This window comes from Corapipo altera, unplaced genomic scaffold, assembly GCF_003945725.1.
Source record: "Corapipo altera isolate COAL_440 unplaced genomic scaffold, ASM394572v1 44, whole genome shotgun sequence".
NCBI classification, from domain to species: domain Eukaryota; kingdom Metazoa; phylum Chordata; class Aves; order Passeriformes; family Pipridae; genus Corapipo; species Corapipo altera.
In genome coordinates, this window is record NW_020884880.1 from 12,209,249 (window position 1) to 12,231,809 (window position 22,561).

The window sequence follows — 22,561 nt, forward strand, 5'->3', positions numbered from 1 at the left end:
TCATACCTGGCTGACATATGATAGAAAGGCAATAAAGCCATAGCTAGGTTCAGCTGAAGCTGAATTTATGACACCATTTTGGATCCATACACATAACCCTCTGTCAGTACCTGCATCTCTCATTTTCAACCACTAGATGGTGTAAAAAATAAAAGAATTGCCTAGGATGCCTGCCGACTGCCACAAAATCCAAGTATTAATGTAGTGGATTAGGCAATATTTTTAAAGAAAAGTGTTGACCCACTTCAGGATGGTTAGGCTCACTTTTTCTTTGGTTATATTTTCACTTACCAAACAAAGAGCTCATAAATGATCAGACCTTGAAACTGAATCAAGTGGAAGGTTAAGATGGATAATGCTCTGGCACTTTGCCCTCCAAGGACCCTAAATTCTGAGCTGACAGTAGTGGCCAACACTCATTTTTCCAAAAAAGCTGTAACAATCTTTAAGCGAAACAGGGCCAAATTTTCTGGGCTATATTTTGGAGTAGAAATCAATCCCAGAGAGAGAGAATCTATATATCTGGAGCAGCAGCAAGCCTGTTTCAAGGACTGATTACAAATTAATCATGGCACGGCAACAAGTCAGTTGATATACACACGACAGCTTAAGCTACTGTTTTTTTATTCTGCTCCATTTTTTAAATTAAATTTCTCACTTTTTTGGGGAAGGAGTAGCAAACAATTTTTTTCACTTACAAGCTGAAGATTAAGATTTTATAGTCCCGATACTGTACCCAGAGAACACAACCCACAAAGAGGCCAAACCCATGCAGTGGAATCCATTCATTCATGGGCTTTTTGGGGTGAGGAAGAGAGGGAAGAGGTGGCTATTTTAAATTAGTACAATTCTTAAGCACTGAATAACTGCTTGAAAGTTTGCCCAATCCAAGAGCGTTATTCAGCCTTTAGTAATGCAATTCAGTCATTAGCTTAAGTGATGATGAAATACTTCAAAAGACATACATGGTCAAATTACTATTAGTAATATATCTTCTATATTTTTATATAGGACTATCCTTCTATCCATAAATCTTAAATTTATTTAAAACAGAAGCTGTCACATTTATTATCCAGAAACATACTTAAAAGTATCACAGAAGATTTAAAGCAATTGTGACAAAACTTAAGAGTTTGAAACTAAGACAAACCAAGTCTTTAGCTTTCATGCACCTACTTGTATATTTAAATGACCCACAATATTTTTGGCACCAATTACCCTGAATGGCAATTAGATCTATATTCTACATATATTTTTGAAGGTAGGTTTTTTTCAGTGAGAACTTTAAAAGCTCAGTTTTTTTTTCTAATATGTGGGGAACAGAAATTTCCTTTGATTAATTCTTCAGAAGTAGACTTCAATGGACCACGAGATATATATTTTAGGAGACGTTTTGTTTTTGTTAGGGAGGTTAAGGAAAAATAAGAAAATTAACCAACATTAATGTAGAATAAAATTTCATGCTTATATTTCATGCTTAGTATCAATTCAGATTAAAGGAATTATATTTCTCATTTGCTTTGCAAACAGGAAAGTTTGCAATTAAAAATTGCCCAAATCTGTCAGAGCAAACAAATTTGGAATCTGAGCTGTCAGAACAATTACAATATACATACAAAGATGAAAGCACAGTTCAAAAAAACACATCTTCTGTAGCAAGATCCCAAAAAAGTCAGAATTAGCACAGTCAGGAATATAAAACAGGAAACAAAAAACATAACAATACAAGATAACTTAAAATTCTACAAGGTTAACTTCTGCAAGCAGAAAGCACATTGTCTCCTGTTAAATCAGTTAACAAATGGTAGCCAAGATTTAACAAGTAAATAAACATGCTTTTAAGTTAATTCCTGTTACACGGCTATGTTTTAAATGTGGTTATAGTTCATTTGACAAAATAATTAATTGCAGTGAATATCTGGTTGCAAACAAAGGATCTGAAAGGGAGTGCCAATTTCCCCCCGTAGAACTGTGAGAATGTGTCCTTCTGCCATGTCTCTCTTTTTACAACTATGTAGCCCCCAGTAGCACCTCATACCTTGCTGAGAATGTAGATAACGTCACCTCGTTTAAATGTCAACTCATCAGGTACATCTGCTGTGCAGTCCCACAAACCCAGATAGAAATTGGCATAATCGATATCTTCGCTATCTGCAAAGAAAACAGCATCTAATCAGAAAAGGATAAAGACTGAGGGACTAAAGTTACACTTAAAATCTCCAGATGGTACAATGCAATTCACTAACACACACTTCTTATTCCTTTTTTTTTAGAAACATCTCTTTCATACCACAAAAGCAAGTAGAAAACAAGTTTAATGTGCAAGCCCTTCACTGGCAAGTTGCATCACTGAGAGACATGTAGCTACAGGTTTTCAAAGCATTTTCCAGCTGCAACTTAAAGCACCTAATTTTCCTCCACACGTACATTTCTAGCAAGCCATATATGTATCTCAACTTGAAACTAATGAAATTCTCAGAATATAATTAATAATAATCTGTGAAAGGAAGCCAAAGTAAGTATTTTGTGATATGCTCCCCCTCCTCTCCTGTTCCAACAAAATTAAAGAGCTTCTCTGAGAACCTTTGAGATAATCCTTGATTGTTCCTTCTGAAATATTAGAGAACTTGGAAACTGTTGCTGAAGTTGCATTTCAAAAATATTTGTGTCAGCTCCAGTTTAGGACATTAAGCTCCGGCTAAACATGCAACTACACTACAGTCGTAAACTCATCCTTCTAACAGCATAAGCACAATGGATGTGCTGTGTTCAAGCTGCCATACAGACCATTAACTGATTGATTATTTAGCACTCTTTGCTCTGTAATACGGCAATAACACAGTAATAAATGCTTTGTCATACATTTACAATACAGAGCACATCTATTGAAACACAGCACTCACACACAGTTAAATACACTGGGTGCTTCTGTTACACTGCAAACTATTTCCTGTTTTTAATTCCATGAGAATGGAGTGTGATGAGTTAATGCAAAAGGAATGTAAGCAATACCACTAAGATGACCAGTTACATTATGTATACACTAACCAGACAGAATGTATATGTACTAATAATTTACATCACTGGAAAGCTATCTTCTAATTCTGATAACATAAATATCACTGAACTGGCTGGATCAAGGCTGTCATCTTAGTTTTGTTATATGATCCTTGAACAGCAGGCTTGCTGGTTATTCCAACATATACCAGTTACATTTGCATGTCGTTAGCACTCTACACCATTATTTATAGTTTACAATTTAATCATGATTGGTTCACTTTATTACCAAAAAAATCCTGTTAAAATATCAAGCATCAAGTGATAGAAAGCGTCACGCTATAAAAAAAATAGCAGTATTCAACTTGTGCTCTTTCCTATTTTGGCAAAGAAGAGCTTGTTTTCTATTTTTCCATTCCAGTCTGCATTCTGTGCTATTTTATTTGGATGGCAATACTGTCATAAGGCTAAATATTCACAACCTTGAATTTAAAGCTGCAATGCCAATTACCCACCATTTAATTTTCCATAACTGGTGATTAGGAGCTATGACTTCCTATGTAGTACTAGGGGGTGTTCTGGCTGCCAGTGCCTGAATTCTTCTGTCCTCAGCCCAAAAGCAGCAATTAGATACACGTATAAAGCTCCCAATCACTCAGAAATATGATTTGGTTACTCTAAAATGCCTAGACATTATCATTTCAAGAGGAAGGCAGAATCACTTTAAAGTGAATCGCTTTGAAGTGTGGCTTCTCCAAATTTTGGCCCTTCCTATTTTTTTACTCCGTTATTTACCAATTTAGCAATTTAGAAATTATTTTGTGATAAATATTAAATCAGAATCTCTCCTTCATCTTTTGATATCATACTGATCACAGTTCCCAACTCTTATCTTGTAAAAGATAACATAAGCCCACGTGAGCATAAACAAAAAGAGCTATTTCAGTATATCCCACCTTTCAAATCTTTCAGCAGTTAGCTTCTTGATTTGGTTTAAAATACATTAATCGGGATTTTTACTTCTTCAGAACTGCACTGAAAGAAATCAAGACTTTTCATGCTGACCTTTACCACTTTGAGTTCTCTTCTTACCTTTGTGTACCTGAAGTAACTCCTGTTAACACTAATGGGAGTTGCAACAGAAGAGACACTGCAGCGGGGGAGACACATCTCTCCCTATATGTTCATCATGAGCATTTAATTGAGTTTTAAAGTGGGAAAGCAAATCAACTAAGAACACGGTAACACTGGAAAAGATGCATTTTAAAATAAGCTTATTGCAACAATGACAATGTTGACCACAGACTAACCAGGACTCTGTGCCCTCATTTGTGAATTCAGCATCAACTAAGGTCATTTAAATCAGAAAGTCACATTTTTCAGACAAACATATACCAGTATATCAGAAGCACAGAAACAAAAAACAGGGAAAGGAAGTGAGAGTTTTAAGTTTGTAAACCACTGTGCTGGTCTTCCAAGAAGTGTTAATTTCAAATTTAAAAACCCTTCTCATGCCACCAGCACAAATTTCTCCAAATTCTGTAAGAGCAACTACACACACATAAAAGATAACTGTAAATGTAATTTCAGATTTTATACATCTAAAGTGAATAATGCTTCATAATATGATTCATAGTGCCTCACAAACACAGGGGTAGAATAAAAAAAAGTTGCAAAAACCTCTGCAAAACAGAAGCCCATTCTTTCTTACTTCAGTCCCTATTTCAGTTTGAGAAGACCCTGACAAATTTCATTTTATTGCCTCTGAAGAATGGTATATAACAAAACCATGGGGCCTGTGTAAAGGAATTTGTTATTTACATGGTAATGAAATAATATGGAGCTTCTTAAACACATATAATACTTGAAAACAGATGGATTTAGCATCAAGAACTTATGTGCTCATTAGAGTTCAAATTCAAAAGGTATTGATTTTCCGGCATTACTCTGTCACAATCACACTCTAATCTCATATACTATGAAATGTCACGTGCCTTAAAAATATTATGATGACATAATCACTGAACTTAAGTCTGTCATATTTTAAAGTTATGGTCACTTAGGCCACAAATACGAATAAGACATGATTAAAAAAAAGTTAAGTGTGTGGCAGAGGGCAGAAAGCAGTTTGTATTTACCTACCCACTATTTTTAAATTACCAATGACAAGAAATGGGTAAGCAAGATTTTGGATAGGTTTTTTTCCTCAGAAAATACTTCTTTTATTCTAGGACAGCTATCTGGATGAACTACTATCCAACAGTTTCCAATACTCTTCCAAAACGAATTCCTCATGGTTTTCTTCTGCCATCTCTGTTTTTCCAGAAATAGTAATAGCAACAATAGATATTTTTGTCCAATATATTGATGAAAATACTTCAGAGTTTGACAGATCAAAAGGCAATGTCTGCCAGTCTCTTTGACAGACTGCTTATTTCACTGAAAAACGCTGGCATCTGTCAACACATCCTCAAAGAAAGAAAGGTGAACAGTTCATGTAAAAAAAAAAATCTGACAAATATATCACTCAAGCATGCACCACAAATATTACTGTTTAAAACTTAAGAATGCCCATGGATTACTCAAGGGAAAAAAATTACAATAACATTCTAAAAACCACAAAAGACATGGGGAGGAAAAAATATGAAAAAATATGAAAATGCACTACCTAAAACATTAGAATAAATGTGATTGTGTCTAAGTTCCATTAGTCTTCCATTTCAACACTGATGGCATCTAAGTTAGCAAACCCTACTATGGTAGTGATTTAGAGCTAGCAGTTATATTATTTGCCTATGCATCACTTGTGGAATGAAGGAATACATATGTATGCTTTCCTTTCACAACCATGGTCCACTGCCTAGTATATTAAACAGTTGGCCATTCTGACTCATGTTCTTCAACTCATTAATAAGATTCTTCAAAAGTTAATGGCATCAGATTTGAAGATTACTTAACAATATTTGAAAAATACAAACTGTATCCCCTTTTATTAATGACGTGCTCAATATTTACCATACTGAAGGCTTAAAGATGGAGATACAGGTGAAGTTCAAAATTAATGCTACCAGAATGAGTATCTTACGTAAGTGACTCTTGGTGTTGAGTTTCAATGCCCAGACAAGCCAAACCCTGTTAAAAAACGCTGGTGTTTGTTAGTTCTGACGATGTCCTAAACTGCAAAAAATGCCTTACTTGCCCTTTATCCCACAGGCCAGAAAAGTTAGGAAATAAGGGAAAAATAATTAGAGTATTTATTTGGACTCAAACTCTAATCTAGCTCAAACTGTTTAGTATTATCTTTCTCTTACTGCTCCTTAGTTACTCTAAAATCAACATATTTACACTGATACAGCACAAAACATGACACTTATTGAAACAGTGATTGTGGGAAAGATAATGGGTAGATAGTCACAGCAAGAAAGACCAAGTAAGCCATAACTGAAACTCTTCAATGCTTTGGTATTGTAAAGCTATCCAGCAGCAACAGTCGGCATCAAGACCGACAGAATAAGAAGAACTCAAGTCTGCAAGTTAATTGAAGCAGAGATATGTTAGGACAAGAAAAGAGTAGGAAAAAAAGAAACCTTTTTTGCACTTATCAGCCTGAGCTCACAGACAATTTACAGAATATTTTCTGTGAAGTTCAGGTTTAGTAAAGCTAGGCAATAAATTAAATTTAAGAATGTATGCACTGTTTGTGTGGACAATCACGAAATAACCTTGAGTCAAGTCAGATACTTATGATGTGATGGCCATCAGAAATACTCATGTCAACTCAGCCCTAAAGTCAAACAAATTACCAGTATTAAATAGTGAAATATATAAGATCAGATGAGAAATTTATTGCTTGGAATGAATCTGATATCTGGGGGGGAACTGCTCTAGTATTTTCAAAGACATTACACAAATACAAGTAGGATTGATAGGGCTGTTCTCAGAGCAGTTAAAACTTTTCAAAACTCTAGATGCTAAGGTTTTGATTTCTTAAAAGTATGACCAATTAGAACTTCAGGAAGATACATTAGTGAAAAAAACCAATGCTGTTGGCAACTTTATAATTGGATTGACCTCACGCTCCATTATGACAACACACTCTTATAATTACAGTAATGTCTAAATGAGTACTAAATATTAAGGCTGTAATGAGTCATGTTGTTTTACACATGTTTTTAGCAGAGCACAATGCTAACAGCATCTGATGACTTGGTTCTTGTTTCCTTTCCAAGAAAAGCAACCCAAAACTCCTCACAGCAACCTGTTCCTGCTTTCCTGTATGGGTCAGGAAATCAGGCCTCTGTTTCCTCTCCACATGTTGCAACAGGAAGAGCACTGCAGAGCTACTTCCTAAAGGAACTCTTCTTGCCCACCCCTTCCTTGACAGCCCTGAAAGAATTATGTGTATTATGTTCGATGGGGGAAGGAGAGCCAGATTGCATGTCAGTGCAGGTCACAGTTACAATGCAGCAGATCTCAAAAAGGTGTAAGGTCTGATAAGAAGCAGTCTTCACTACTTGCTGTGTCAAATCACCAGTAGTTTATCTGAAGGTCTGCACCCTTGAAACACAAATATATCTTGTTTTTAAGCATAACTGGAAATACCTTTCTGTCAAGAAAAGTTGTCTGGCCATATGACTTTACATGGTGTATGCAGTTATTTTTCCAGTCCCAGAGATAATTAGCACAAGGGCAGTTTGCCAAGCTAAAGCTGAGAGAATATCCTTCACAGCCTTTCTGGGCATTTCTGTCCTTTTCCAATTTTCATGCCGCTGTCACTGGACTCTGGCATTTCTTACCCAATTCATTTGCTTTCTGTGGTAATCATATGCAATGAAGATATGCATGGCCAACATTTAAACAGGCTGCAGATCAATTAGTGGTCTTAAGTTTATCTGATTTTTATCAAAGAAGACAGAGCTTTGGGTCGATTGTCAGAGCCTGTGTCAAGTTGACCTTTTCAGAGACGTCTACATTGCCAGTCCCTTGGGCAACTTGTTGTCCCCTGTTAGTCTCTGAATGGCAGAAGTCTGTTCTGCTCAAGCACAAAGTATACACAGATGTCTATATTACATTCTTATAGGTTTGACAGCAACTGCATGTTGTATCTATAAACTGTCCTTTAGCAGTGACACTTCCTCAATGATGATAAGCTAATTTATGCAACTAAATCTCCTTTGTGCAGAAATGAAAGCTAATTGAGTCATTACAAAGTAATTCAGGAAGGAATACCTTGTATAAATTGGCTTACTTTATAAATCCTTCTCAAGTGGTTTTCATGCATCCTAAGTGGTGCTAAGCAGTTTTGCTGCCATCACATACTCAGGTAAAAAGACAGCTTTACAGAGCTATAAAAACATTATTTTAAAACACCAAATGGAAGAGATAAGAAAATAAAGGTAAAAATAAAGAGCATAAACTAAATAGAGAGGAAAAGTTTTAATTACCTGAATCAGTGGTAACATCCTCTTGGCTCTCTGTTCTTGGCACTTCATTCTTTGAAGGAACCCGTTCTTCTGCAAAACACATAACTGCAGATGAAACTTCGAAGGGACACCTCAGCTGACAGGAATTACAGCCCCCATCAGTCCGAAAGCCACACTCTACATTTCCAGATTGTAAACTGTGTTTACTATTTTACATTTATACAGAAGTTGGAATACTGTTATATCTGTGGTTTCCCCCACCCATCCAAACACTCCAAGAGCTTTCTTTCAAAATCTCAATTACAAACATCTGTTTCCCTTTTCACTCTCCTCTGAGGGCAATCATATAGAGAGCTGCAGTTCTGCTGTTTTTCAGTCATTCTGAGACAATTAGAATGAGGGTCATCTTCTGCTACATACACTTCTTGCCAGGATAAAGAAAATGAAACCAAGGATTGAAAAAGTATCCCCAGCCCATGAAAGAACTCCATTCTTAGGAGCAGTATGCAGAGAAGGCAGAGGACATCTCACCTTCAGCACTGTCTTACATACACACTAACTTGACATGTGCATGATGGGAACACAGCCACTATAGATGTCATGCCTTCACTGCTCCTGCCCACTGTGCTTGACCATGGTTTTAAGCAAGCCGAACTGTATCAAACAGCTTAGTGCAAGTTTAGGGACAAGAAAAGAGAAACCCTGGCAGCAATTGGCTCTGAAGCATGTTTTCTGGCTAGCAAGCTTGGAACACACTGAAATCCCCACAGGCAATTTCGAAAGATGTGCTCCATACTTCCTGTCCAGCACAGACAGGGAACTCTCTCATGCCCAGACTCTCACTTAAGTAAATCCACACTCCATTCCGTACAGGGACATCAGATCTGCTTCTCACATTTCACAGTCAACAATTCTGTTGATGAGGCAAAAAAAGGGAAAAAACTATGAGATTTTTAGCTGTATTCTGTCTTTAGGTTCATAAGGAAGTAGAAACAAATTAATCTTTGCATTTACAGTATATCAAAACTGACAAGGTTGCTGTATGAATGAGGAAATAGCATATTGATAAACTCACTTCTCAAACAAGAGTTGGACTTCTAATACGTTTAAATTATTTGCCTTTGCTACTCATCACATCTTATACGGATAGTCATGCTTCTTTTTAAGGCACACATTTCAGCAACTAATTTTGATATTTTACTAATGACAGACAACAGACAAAGAACTCACAGCTTTTAAAATGTTCCTTATTGTGCAACTTTTATGTAATTGCCCATATACTTTGACAAAGAGTGAATTTTATATGAACAGTTCAAAGGATTTTTAGCCTTGTAAAAATTTAATCTATCCACAAGACTGTTCTTGCAAACATTAAAGCAGATGTTTTAAGCATGAGAGTAGACCTGCTGGAATGAGTATGCATAATTGCTGCTAACCTCTATACACAGTCCTACAAATATTACAGTTACATCAGAAGATTCACTCCACAGAGTTTTGAAATTCTTCCCTAGTAAGCCAGCAAGAGTTTTTGCTCTCTGACTGTTGACTAGTTAGAAGTCTGGTCAAGATGATTATAAACTATTATTTGAGCCAATGGGGGAGGGGGGGGGGGCGGAATCAAAAAAAAAAAAAACCTAACAATAGAACAGGAGAAATCTGAAGCTGCAGTACTCACAAAACACTCTAAACTATTTACTGCATTCAAATGTATTCCCCTACTTGGCATTAACACTTGTTGCATATTTCCAAGTACGCTCATTTGTTTAAGAACTCACAAATGGAGCACAAATGGCAAAAATGCACCCCTATGTGCTGTCCAGAGCACTAGGAGGCACTGACATTCTGTGGCTTCCCTACCACAGTTGCACCACTCACAGGGAGTAGTATCCCAGTATCAGTCACATTTTCTAGGATTGCTCCCTTTTCCCAGAACATTTCAGCTTCATCCAACACACACTGTATTATATTATACTTTGATTAAATAAATGTTGATATTACATGTTACTGAATGTTTGGACCTAAATCAGTTCATGTGTTGAATGTCCTGTGGATTTTAACTCACTTGTCATGGTCATCAGATCAGCTTAAACCGAGGACTAACTAAGTAGAGGGTATCTCAACTGAAGTAAAACAGCAGCAGAGGTTGGAGGAGACTTTTTCATAATACATGTAGATTGCACTGTGGCTCAGTGAAATTCATAATACAGCTGAATACATGTAGATTGCACTGTGGCTTCATGGAAAAATTCAGAATATATGCATTCCCCTGAAAGATGTATTTCCTAAAAACAAGAGTTCACCAGATCCACTTCTGAAATGTGGAAATACCTGAATCAAAGCTTTTTGAATACCGAAAAGGTCCTAAATTCAAAGACTGTCCATATTCATATACGGGTTTGGACTCCAACCATCCACACTTATTCCACTTTGCTTTACACTACAGAGTTGTCACAGAGAGGACAAACTCTCAGGTGCAATGATGCTGGAAGAGGTACTCTTTCAGCTGCTAATGGACATTCAGTCCATGGTACCAGGCTGAAGTGACTCCATAGGAAGCCTCCTCTGAAATATGCACTACAAAACATCAGGTCCTTGGCACAAACCTGCACAAATGGTCCACCCTACTTCCTAATACGATCACGGAGCAGTTGTAATAGGCTTGGCTTAGGGTAGTAAAAAAGAACCTGTGGTTCTTTCTAATGTTTTCTGGTATTATGTCCTGAAGCAGTAACTGTGTGCACGAGGTATCCTTTAAACACAGTAATCTCGATTACCTCAGGAATTACAGCTGCAGTCTGATGCAACACGCTAAAGTTTGTGTTGCAACGTGGCATAGAGTCAAAAGATGAAAAATTAAATTAAAAAATAGAGTAGAAGTCCTTCTGGCTTTTTTAAGATACTATGTATAAAGACCTATGCATCCCTACAAAATAATCTGGTCCAATTTTTAATCCTCTGTATCTCTTCTTCACACCATCACTACACTGCAGTGAGAAAATATTCTTTTTCACCTTCTCAATATGTCAAAATGAGACTAATCTACACTAATCAAACCAGTGAACTCTTCCAGAGCTGTAGATCCAAAGAACTCTTATGATACAGATTATGTTCCCTACTCTGCTGATACTTTAATAGCAAACAACCTACAGAATTCTTGCAACAATGCAACAAGGAACTAACTATATTTGTTGCGGGTTTTTTCATTTAGTCCATGAAAGTTGTTGAAAATTACTTACATATTCAATTTCCAGTCAAAAGAAAAAAATCACCCAATCACAGATAATTCTACCATCCACAAAATTTAAAAAGTGAATAATGAATTCTACACTTGCTGAGGCTTTTCATGTTAATCCACTGATTTTTTTTCCTTCCAATTTCTTTTTCTTAAAGGGGGAGGGTAAAAAAAATCAGACTACTTGACTATAAAATGGATAAGAATTTGGCTTCAATAACGCATTCCTCCAATGGAATGTGGTATCTCCATGATAAATATGCATAAACTTAGCAGTTTCCTCACTAACAATCATCTTTTTATATTAGACTCTAATTTAATGCCATTATTATTAGGTATTTTATTGTCTTCTAGTTTGTGACACATTGTCATTGCACAATACTAGTTTATACCTTGGATAATCCCAGTTTGTGGGTTAATATACTCTATTCAACACTTCAAAAACAGTAAACAAAACCAGCTCAGCTATGCAGCAAAATCTCCCAAACCACACAGATGGTTATAAGCTTTTCATTGTGTGGTTTCCATAGCAATCATATTGCAAATCTGGAAGCTACTTGCAAATAAGCAGCTTGTATTTACAAGCCTTTGGGCTGCAGCATGGAACACAACAACATGTGCAGTTATTATTCCAATCACATATTGTTAGAAAAATCATTGGAAGATGTTTTGATCAGTTCAGATAAAAACTACTGCAGTGAACTAATTTTTCATCTATTTCACAATGATACGAGCAATCACACACTTGTAATGCACATTCATTATCTCATTTGAAACCTCACTGTGGTGTCAGAAGGTCATAAGCATACAAACAACTCTTGTAAGACAGACCCCTCACAAAAACACTTGTATTAGTAAATAATCAATTAAAAAAACCCTTGTAGTGTCTTTACTGTAGTACTTGGCAGGGAGGAGAGGTGCGTGAAAAAAACCCAGGTGTATACATGAACTCTGCTGACATTCAGTATGACAGGTCTACACTGCTTTGCACATGAAAACTAAAAGATACAATGGTGTGTTAACACCAAGAGTATTACTCTTACACACTGCTTTTTTGCTACCAAATAATGATTCTGCACAAATGCAAACAAGAACTTTTGAACCCAAATAAGTGCTTACCATGGAAAAGAGTCAAGACCTTTTCTCTCACATATTTATAATTTTATTAATTGACCCACCCCCATAACAGATGGGTTATTACTCTAACAAGAAACATAAATCAACCCAGCTATATATTTTTTTAAAAATTAGCAAGCACCGGCTTGTTTACAAACAAGACTATTTGTTTAGAGAAACATTTAATATTTCCAGAGAAGGAGCAATAAACACACAAAATTTAAGAACAAGATTGTTTGTATAATTTGGCCAAACTAACACCTTCTGCTAGTAGCAAGGGCTAGTGATCATCTGGGGTCAAAGGAATGAGTACTAACACCCTGGTTTATACAGGGCCAGCAAGTTGCCTTAGCTGAGGACAGTGGTCCCCAGCCTTGGGGAAGGGGTCCTCTGCAGTATTCTCACCATATACACACCCATACATGCCTATACCCTTCACCCAAACTCTTTCAGCATTTTAGCCTAAGCCGCTTGATAGCCCAGAAGTCCTTCATGTATTGCTTTATCCTAGGCTTACTTGCCTTGGTGTGCATTTATAATGGCAGGGATTTTCATTTCTGGTGTCTTCTTTTAAACTCCAGATCCACCCACTCTGTATGGAGAGAGCTCCAAATTCAGTTAGCAAAACTCTAGCTTTGATAATCCTACAATATTCCCAGAGATCTGTCCCTTTCCCCCAGCTCCTCTTGGACATGGCAGATTACTGGAAGATTTACACACAGCTTCTTGACATTTCACCCTGCATTCCCATTAGCAGCCTAGTGTACTCTGTAAACAATGGAACAGCTTAGAAAAGGCTGCTGAAGGTGTTATTCTTTAGCCATAGTGTGAGATCTTGGGGGCAGCAGAGAGGGGGAGACAGACTACTGTTTTATTAAAGCTCCATCTGACTGTACTAGAGTGCATGGTTTGAGAATAAAAATGCCTCCAGGACAATGACAGAAGTGGGTAACAAGTTGGTTGCTATTTAGAGAAGAGATAAATGTAAGAATTTCTTACCATGACAGAAGAGAGGACAAATTTTATTCCTACTTCTATGGGTTAGCTAGTTATCACCCAACAGCTCAAACAGAGAAGTGCATGGTAAACTTGAGTGGAAAAAAAAACCACTTCCACAACACAAGCAGAGGAGATAGTGATAGAAATGGGTCATCCAAGCACAGGCTAAACACTGGGATTGCAGATGAGGGGACATCATATGAGCAGAAGCAGAAGTTGCATCTGAATAAATGGTCACCACTACACTCAAAATTATGATGGGAAGGAAATAGGCAATACAGAATTGTATTCCAAGATCTCCAGAAAGAGATCTCTGAGTTACGAACAACATAAAAATACATTTTAATGAAAAATATTATGCATACTAAGATGCTTCAGTTTTATTTGAGGACAACCCATGCCAATTCCTAGCACAAATTTCCCCCAACACATGATCCAAGTCTGATTCCAACATGGAGGCAAAAGATTTCATTCAAATATACTACCAGCTAAACTGGATGGGACTTAAAACTAACACTTTTGCATAAGTTTTAACCAGTTCTTTGAAAACAACCATTATCTAAATTCTGAAGTGGAGTATAGGTACCCCTCCATGTTCAACCAGTAGACGGTAACAGAAGTCTGCTATTAATATTAACAATGTCCTTACCTCCCAATGGCCTTGAATAAATAGCACTGGCTGTACAAAGTGAAAAAGCTAAAATCTTCAAATACTTAGAGACAGACAGGAGCAGTGGACATTGCTCAGTCTAACACTCTGCTCTAACTAAGAAAGTTACATACTTCGATCAGGTTCCTAGGAAACAGCATTTGGCTTCTTTTGGTACTTCACACTAAGCTGTTCAGCAGCAGTTTATAAGGGTCTGTGCATTTTAATAGCTTACGTATGAGACAGCTGAAACTAATGACTTTATTAGAACAAGATTAGCTCAAATTACTCAGTTTTGTCCAGATCTTACCAAGTTTCCAGATGTGAGGTTTCCTGTATTCCTTGAGAAATCCTGCACTTTTTTTCCCCTCAGCTGCACTTCTTGTATCTCAAAAAGTGCTACTGTACACCACCATTATTCCCAACTGTCTAAGCAATCTGAATAACTAAACCAGCCATCTCAGCTAAAACCGAAGCACTGCCTCCTACTGAGAAGACCTTCGGAAAGTTACCTCATCATCTACACAGAATTTTGTTATAAATTAACTCAGGATCAGTGCTGCAGGAAAAGGAGGTGAGAAGGAGAAGAAGTGATACTGGAGGACTGGAATGTCACTTAGCTGCTTTCTGGAGAAAAAAAAACTCTCTCGAAACAACCTTTCTGTGACACCATCCAGTGAATATAAGCACATGTTATGGTTTGGCTTAATCAAAACCAAAAAGCAGACATAACACCCCTTCCTAACAAAAGCATTTTGTAGTTACAGCATTTGCTAAACTAAAGAGTAAAGTAAACAAAAAAAATTCTCAGTCCCAATAGGGACAAATAACAAACATACTTCAAGGTTGCAGTTCTCTAGTGTTGAACAAAATAACATTGTTTAGATCATACAACTACTGCCATGAAGAATAATAAAAGAGTGAAGTAGTAGAGAGAAATGAGTACATTTGAAGAACTGTTTGAGAAAAACAAATGTCTCTTTCTAAATACATCTATGTAAAGGACACTGCATTTCTCCTATATTACTACACACAGTGCCATCCACATGACCTACACTAGCCCAATGGATTAAAAAGTCATGCTTTTAAAAGCCAGAAGGTATTTTATGACCTCTCCCTACTTTACTGTGAAAAAACCAAGCAACAAAATATTCTTCTACAGAAAGTATTTTTTTATAATGTTTTAGGGCAGACAGTATGAAGGCTAAGTGATCAAAGAACACATCTCTGTCCTTGGAGGAAAACAGCTCCTCTCAGGCAAAACAGAAAACTGAGCACTGTTAGCAGGGTCATCCACAGTTGCTGCAAAGTGGATCTTCTCACTCTACCGTGCACCATATTACCAATTTTCAGGAAATGTAGGAGAATACTTTGCTTTATTTACCTTCTCTACTTGCTGAGACCTGAATGTAAGTTAACAGCTTTCCTCTTTCTTTTTCTTTCCTTTCCCCAGTACCAAGTGTTCCAGTACATTTGCTTCCCTGCCCTTGCCCCATTCTGTAGTCACAGCCAATAAATATCCTCTTCAGACCCTCCAAATTTTGTACATTTACCAAACACAGAGGTTATTAGTATGAAAGTTGCTCTTTCCAGGGCTTCACAACGCCCTTCAGGCTTCCAGAAAAAATTACCACAATGGGAGGAAAAACATTCTCAGTCACTTAACAACAGAACAGAATATATTCACTAAGGCAACTGAACAATTCACAGAGGTACAGGCAATTCCTGGTTCCAGTTATGAATATATGAAGATTTCATGAACTCAGCTTGCCACTTGGAGCTCCCCTCACAAATAAGCAGTCTTCAGTCATGTTTTGAGTGACAGTTGAATCAAGTTGTCCAGTTCCTAGTTGTCCAGATCCTAGCACTAGTCTTCCAAACAACAAATAATCTAAAATCTCCAATTAAACAAACAAACAAACACACACCCCCAAATCTTTACATTGTCTACATTCCCTTTTTTTCTTAGACAAACATAGGTGCAAAAGAAATAACAGTTTATCAGTTTAAGGTTAAAGGAGGACAAAATTGCTAGTCTGACAGAATTAGGAGGAACAGAAGTATGTAAAATCTCAGTTACATCAATAGCAAGCTTAGGAGGAGAAGAGGTAGAAAAAAGGCAGGAAAAACAGGAGTACCTACCAGGGAAGACCATTTAGAATGCCTCATTTTGGAATACTAAAATTTCTTTGACAAAATGATCTAATTATTATTAATAAAATTCAATACAAATATGCCGAAGTGCAATGTGCACTGCATAGAAATAAGAGATGGGTTTTGCACTGACCTTTTTATTTCCTCATGAAGAAAGATCCCATAATAGTAATTCTTCTCCAGAGAAAAGATAAAGGTCATCATAAGCAAGTTCAATCATGGATATGCACACAATGATTATAATGAAGAATAAAAGAAATTACAGAGAGATCCACTTCCAGAAACTCATTCATTCATATCCCATTTTTATATTCACAGACATTTTTTTTATTTACAAATAAAGTCACTATTTCATGGGGTTTTTTTCAGAAATCAACTATCTTAGTATGCTAAGTGAACTGGTCAGAATATATTACACTCAGAAAACAAAAAAAAATATTTGATGGGTCATCAAACCAGGTGAAAATTTCTTAAATGACTTCAGAATCCAGCTCCTTACAAATTCCTTAAGTTTGATTAGTAGTTTTTTAAATGTTACCTGTACTTTTTTGATCAAGACATTAGATAACAACTTCCTCACCTGAACAGAAGCATCTCTGAAGGTAGTTTCATGTCAAATTTCAACAAAAGCACAGTTTTGGCTCCACTTGTAAAAGTGTTCCTAAAGCTTCAAATTTGGCATACAAAATCGAGGAATCTTACCTAAATCCACATCTAAACATTTAAAGAAGGAATAAAATATTTTAAGATACTGCTCTTACTTCCTCCACAATGTAGAGGAAAGCTTCTGGGTTTAATGTTTCTACAGGCTCATCTAATTATTTAGGTGATTAACAAAAAATGCTTCCTTCTCTGTGCCCCCTCACCCTTACAAAAAAGCAGTTGTAATTATTGGGCAGAATGCAAATTAGTATCTTGAAGGGACAAAACAAACAACAATTTTTAAGTTGTGTCCATGGTTCCATTTTTGAATTCACAGGAATTTGTGTTTTGCTTGCCTAAATACATGTGGCATGCACATAAGTACATTCTTACATATAAATATAATAAAGATCTATGTGAATTCACTGTAACTAAAATAAATTTGTTTGTTCTCTCAACCCATAATAGCTCTTAGTTATGTAAACAGTTTAAGTGTTCAACATGACATTTTATAAACCTTATTATTAAAATGTTTTGCTAAAATAAATGTGGTGGCTATTAAAATCTACATAGAAAATATAAATATTTCCCTATGTAAATATATCCAGCAATCAAATATTCAATTAACTCATCTATACTGTATAACTGTACTACAGTGTTATTTGACAATCATGTACTTTGGTCATATTTCTCAGACTTAAATTTATGATAGATAGAAAAAGTCTGTAAATGTCAAGTAAAGTTTCTTATATTCATTGATCAGCAGCAAGACGTAAATTTAAAAGCCATTTCTGAAAATTACATATCCTTAATAGTGACAAATGTGACTTGAGATAATATTTACATACACAGAATTCATAAAGAAGGCATCTTGCTTAAATCATATAATATCCTTTAATAATCTGCATGGTTAATGTATTCGAATTTATACTCTGATTCCAGAAACTAATTTACTCAAAAAAGGGAGAAAAGACAAGGCATAGTTCACTTTAGTGAAAGGAAACACAATACAGTTGTTGGCATGTTTCCACAAGAAAAGTCTGGCTCCCAGATGCTTCTCTCACAGTTCCTTTTAAAATTCTTCTACCAAGGCATTTTTGCATTCCCTGTGTAGATCACTAACTGCACACTGACAAAAAAAAAAAAAAAAATTCAGCACCTTTCACCCTTTGGGTATTTTCATTAAAAGTAACAAACCTACACCACAGACACTTTGCACTGTTTATGGCCTAGGCCATTAAATGAAATTACATCGACTATGCTAAATCCTTCCTCCAACTAAAATGATGATAAAGTGAAAATATTCTTGCTATGTTTCACTAGTATCAGGTAAGTCAGAAATACACAGAAAATTATAGTTGCTATGCAACACATATGCTACACATACCATAATTTTGGGTAACATTCCCATCTTCATTTCTACAAATACTAACACGTTGCTTGATTCTCAAACATCACGTCAAGACTGGGACCAGCAAGTCTGGATGTCAGATCTTACCAGTCCTACATGCCACACACCACGATGCACCTCAGAGAGATGACGCAGGACACCAGCATATGGAAATAGTTCATAAGCAGGAGATGAAAACTGCTTCCCAGGTTAATGTGGAATTGACATGAAGTTGTATCTTAGAAGAACCCAGGGCTTCTACAGTCCTGTATTACTTGAATTCACTCACTGATAGTACCTTCGGATTACCCAGCTCTCATGCCAGAGACACAACACAGTCCCAGTTGCACTGTAAGAGCACTACTTGTAGGCCTGAGTTAGACAGTTTAATCAGAAATTGAGTCTTATGACCCATATATAAATGTTATGACAAAATCATATCCATCTTGAACTTTCGTTTATTGAATTATCTAAAACTACTGTTCAACATTTAGTAATGGAAATGTGTCACTTCTTATCATAGAATCATAGAATTGTTTGTGTTTGGAGTGTCCTTAAAGATCATCTAGTTCCAAGACCCCTGCCATGGGCAGGGACACCTTCCGCTAGATAAGGCTGCACAAAACCCCATCCAACCTGGCCTTGAACACTTCCAGCAATGTGGGGCATCCACAGCTTCTCTGGACAACCAGTTCCAGCGCCTCACCACTCTCACAGCAAAGATTTCTTCCTAACATCTATTCTTAATTCTTAAGGAAATAAAATTTGAGAGAGGTATGCAAACAAGTATAAATTCCGTTAGCATATTTTGGGACAACGGAAGCACGACCCTCATGCTAGGATCCACAGGCTTTCCTGTAGATAATGCTTTGTTTTGAAAATGCGATTCCTTCCTTTAATTCCTGGTTTTATTCACAGTTGTCTTCAAGATTCAAGGACAGAATAATTGTTAAAGCCTGCTAAGAAAAACGCTTCCACAAACCAAAGATGGAACTACCGGAACCTCTTCCTTAAAAAAGGACTGAAATAAAATACCCCCTGTGACAAACATCCCCTTTCTGGGTGAAAAAATTTTCCTCCTATCTTGCTGTTTAATCCAAATCTCACTGATTTGTCAAAAAACTTTCCTCAGACTCTTCTGGCTTCTTAAGAAAACATTCTTCCCTTTACTGCTGAAGCTTATCTGTGTGCCTTCACCCTGTGCCTCCCTCGAGCATCCATCCCTCTCTCTACTCTAGACCACGGCAGATTCCTGCATCTTGCCCTCTCGGCTGGGTCCACTGTGTGGTCTAGGAGCTGAACCCTACTGACCATTTTCCTTTCCTAGTAGCAGCCACCCAGCTTCTTTCAAAGACTCATACCCAGCCCAGCAGTATCCAAGACAAATAAACAAGTAGCCTTTTCCTGTGTTACCTTCCTTATACACGTGTAAACTAAACAAGATATCTATTGCAAACACAGTACACTGTAAGACACAATAAACATCAGATATACATGCATACAGCCAGAAGAACTCATGAAGCTCTGGTTAAATAGTAGTATTTTGTCTTGCTAATTTCTCCATTTTGAGGAAAGTGGGAAGAAAAGTTAGTAGCACACTGAGACGAAAAGAAAGATTTGTGCTGATGGCTTTCTTAAGGTTGAAAAATTCAAATGAGAGATTTGTATCTGCAGAACAGAGTGATTAATTCAGCCTTTAAAACTCACCTTGCTGGGTCTTATTTGAGAATTCAGTTGTACAAATTATGGTTCTTTAATAGCTACCTTGTGGAAAACAGACAAGTTGAGAAGTGATAGCCTGAGGCACCACATAACCTCTGGTTGCTCTTGTTTCTCAAAAAAACTCTAATAGTTTTATTAGCCTGATATGCAGGCATTCCGTCACAAATTTAAAAAGTAAAGGTTCCTTGATCTATCTATATAATATCTATCACATTTATAGCCAAGCAGTAGAGCAGGCCCAGTATTTTTATTTTCATAAATATACATAATACAACTGACATTTTGCTTTGAACTTGCTAAACTGCAGCAATTCCTCAAAGTTATGGTTAATAAACTATCTCACATACCAAGGCATTTCTTCTGAATGCTTTGCATTAGAACTATTGCACTGCTTCTTAATTAGATAAAAACAGTGCTACCATAGAAAATTATTTTGCTTTCAAAAGAACAAACTTGGGGTACATAATCCATTGAAGACATGTAAGTATAAACAAAGCTTTGTTCACATTTAATATTAAGCCCTATGTCAGAGACAGGGTCAACACTGAAAAAAGTATAATACAAGTAAAATTACTTTGTGTGATTTTGTCTTGCCAGAACGACAAGTTTTTCTGAGACAGGATTCTATCTCTTAATAACAGTTTCTGTCACATCCTATCCACATCAGATTGGTTTTACAAATCAATAGCGTCAAATGTTGTTTAGCACTGGTGCACAGAAAATATTATAAAAACAACTTGCTACTTGCTACACAATATCTTATTTTGGTAAGTAAATTCATTTCAATGAGTTGTGTGCTAATTACTTTTTGAAAGAGTTCTTTAAACATAGAAAAGCATGAATAAATATACTTGTTTTTTAGATATTATTAAGTTATATCCTCTAATTTCAAGCGAATAAGCTTTAAAATGCCAATAGACAACAGACAGTAAACCCCTGGTTTATTTGGTGGTGGGTTTTTGGTTGGTTTTTTGTTTGCTCTGATTAGGCTTTAGGGTTTGGTTTTTTTTAATCTCTGAAATACAGACATAAAATTCAGCCATTACTAACCTGAGACTTTGATAAACACAGCCTTTCCAACATGGACTCCTTCAATTTATTATAACAGTTGACCACAATGTCAGAAGGTCACTTCTATTTTCTCCAGTTGTAAACTCTGAAATCTATGAAGCCTGAAACATCTGAAAACTATGATGTCTCGCATGAAGTTCAAAGAGAGGAGAAGTAATACCTAAACTTAATAGCACACATTTTCTATTTACTACAGATACTGTAATTAACTGCTTTCTCACAACTGACCAAACTTTCTGCAGCAGATGTATATCACTAAATAAAGAACACTCTTAGATTTTCTAAGGATATTTATCTGTAGACAAACCCACCCGAAGTCCCATCAGTCAATATACCTCTCACATGCAAATCAGACTAAATATGAATACTCAGTTATTATTCCACTTTTACTGGCCTCCTCACTTGCACATTTGTAAATGTGTGTGTGAGGAGGGAGCAAGGGCTGAATTGTATCACGGACAGTAGGCTTTCTGACAGCTATGGGCCACCTGTTGTTCACAGACTGCCACTTTATATTCACTTTAAAAGAAATGTAGAAGAGCCTGCAAACCTTATTTTTCCTAATAAAGACTTGCCACTTCCCACTCAATGGACATCTTTTCAGCTACACTAGATTGTCTTACTTCCTCTTCCATCACTGACACCCAACATCAATAGAAAGAAGGTTTCCCTCTTCAGATGTAGGATTACATTAATTGAAGATAATGCCCCCGTACTTGTGCCAAAAAAAATCTGAGGTCCAGGTATCACGTTTCTAACCACCTTGTGGATGCAATGTCTTTATATATTTGTCTGGATTCATAACTCATGTCTCAAGAGCATTTAGTACTAGCTGAAGGACACTTCAAGGTATACACAAATCTCATAAGCATACTGCCTCAGAACCCAGAGTGACAGAGAATTCAGGCACAGCTCCATTTCATCATAGCTGTTGGGATTCAACAATATCCAGGTGAAAGAGATTGTTTTTCAATCATTTCCATGTCTGGCATATCATCAAAGACTATTAGTAGATCCCAAATCCCAGTGATTAAGACGGGAAAACAACACACACTGGACCTAAATAAAACACTTTCCTTTACTAGTCCCTGACACTAAAAGGTAGTTCACATTTGCTTTTCACTGGTTTTTTATTATTTTAATTACTTCTGAATTACAGCAAATTG

General features: G+C 36.5%; 1 protein-coding gene across 2 annotated transcripts in view; it reads right to left on the bottom strand.

Annotated features, from left to right (window-relative positions):
- Window positions 1–22,561, bottom strand: part of SKAP2 (src kinase associated phosphoprotein 2) — a 118,951-nt gene that overhangs the window by 10,221 nt on the left and 86,169 nt on the right. The window contains exons 10-11 of one of the 2 annotated variants that reach the window (XM_027639383.1): window positions 8,442–8,510; window positions 2,039–2,151 (exon numbers count right to left, since the gene is read on the bottom strand). In XM_027639383.1, the coding sequence (XP_027495184.1) occupies window positions 2,039–2,151; window positions 8,442–8,510 (182 nt within the window). The remainder of the gene's footprint in view (window positions 1–2,038; window positions 2,152–8,441; window positions 8,511–22,561) is intronic. The other variant, XM_027639384.1, reaches the window with a different exon arrangement.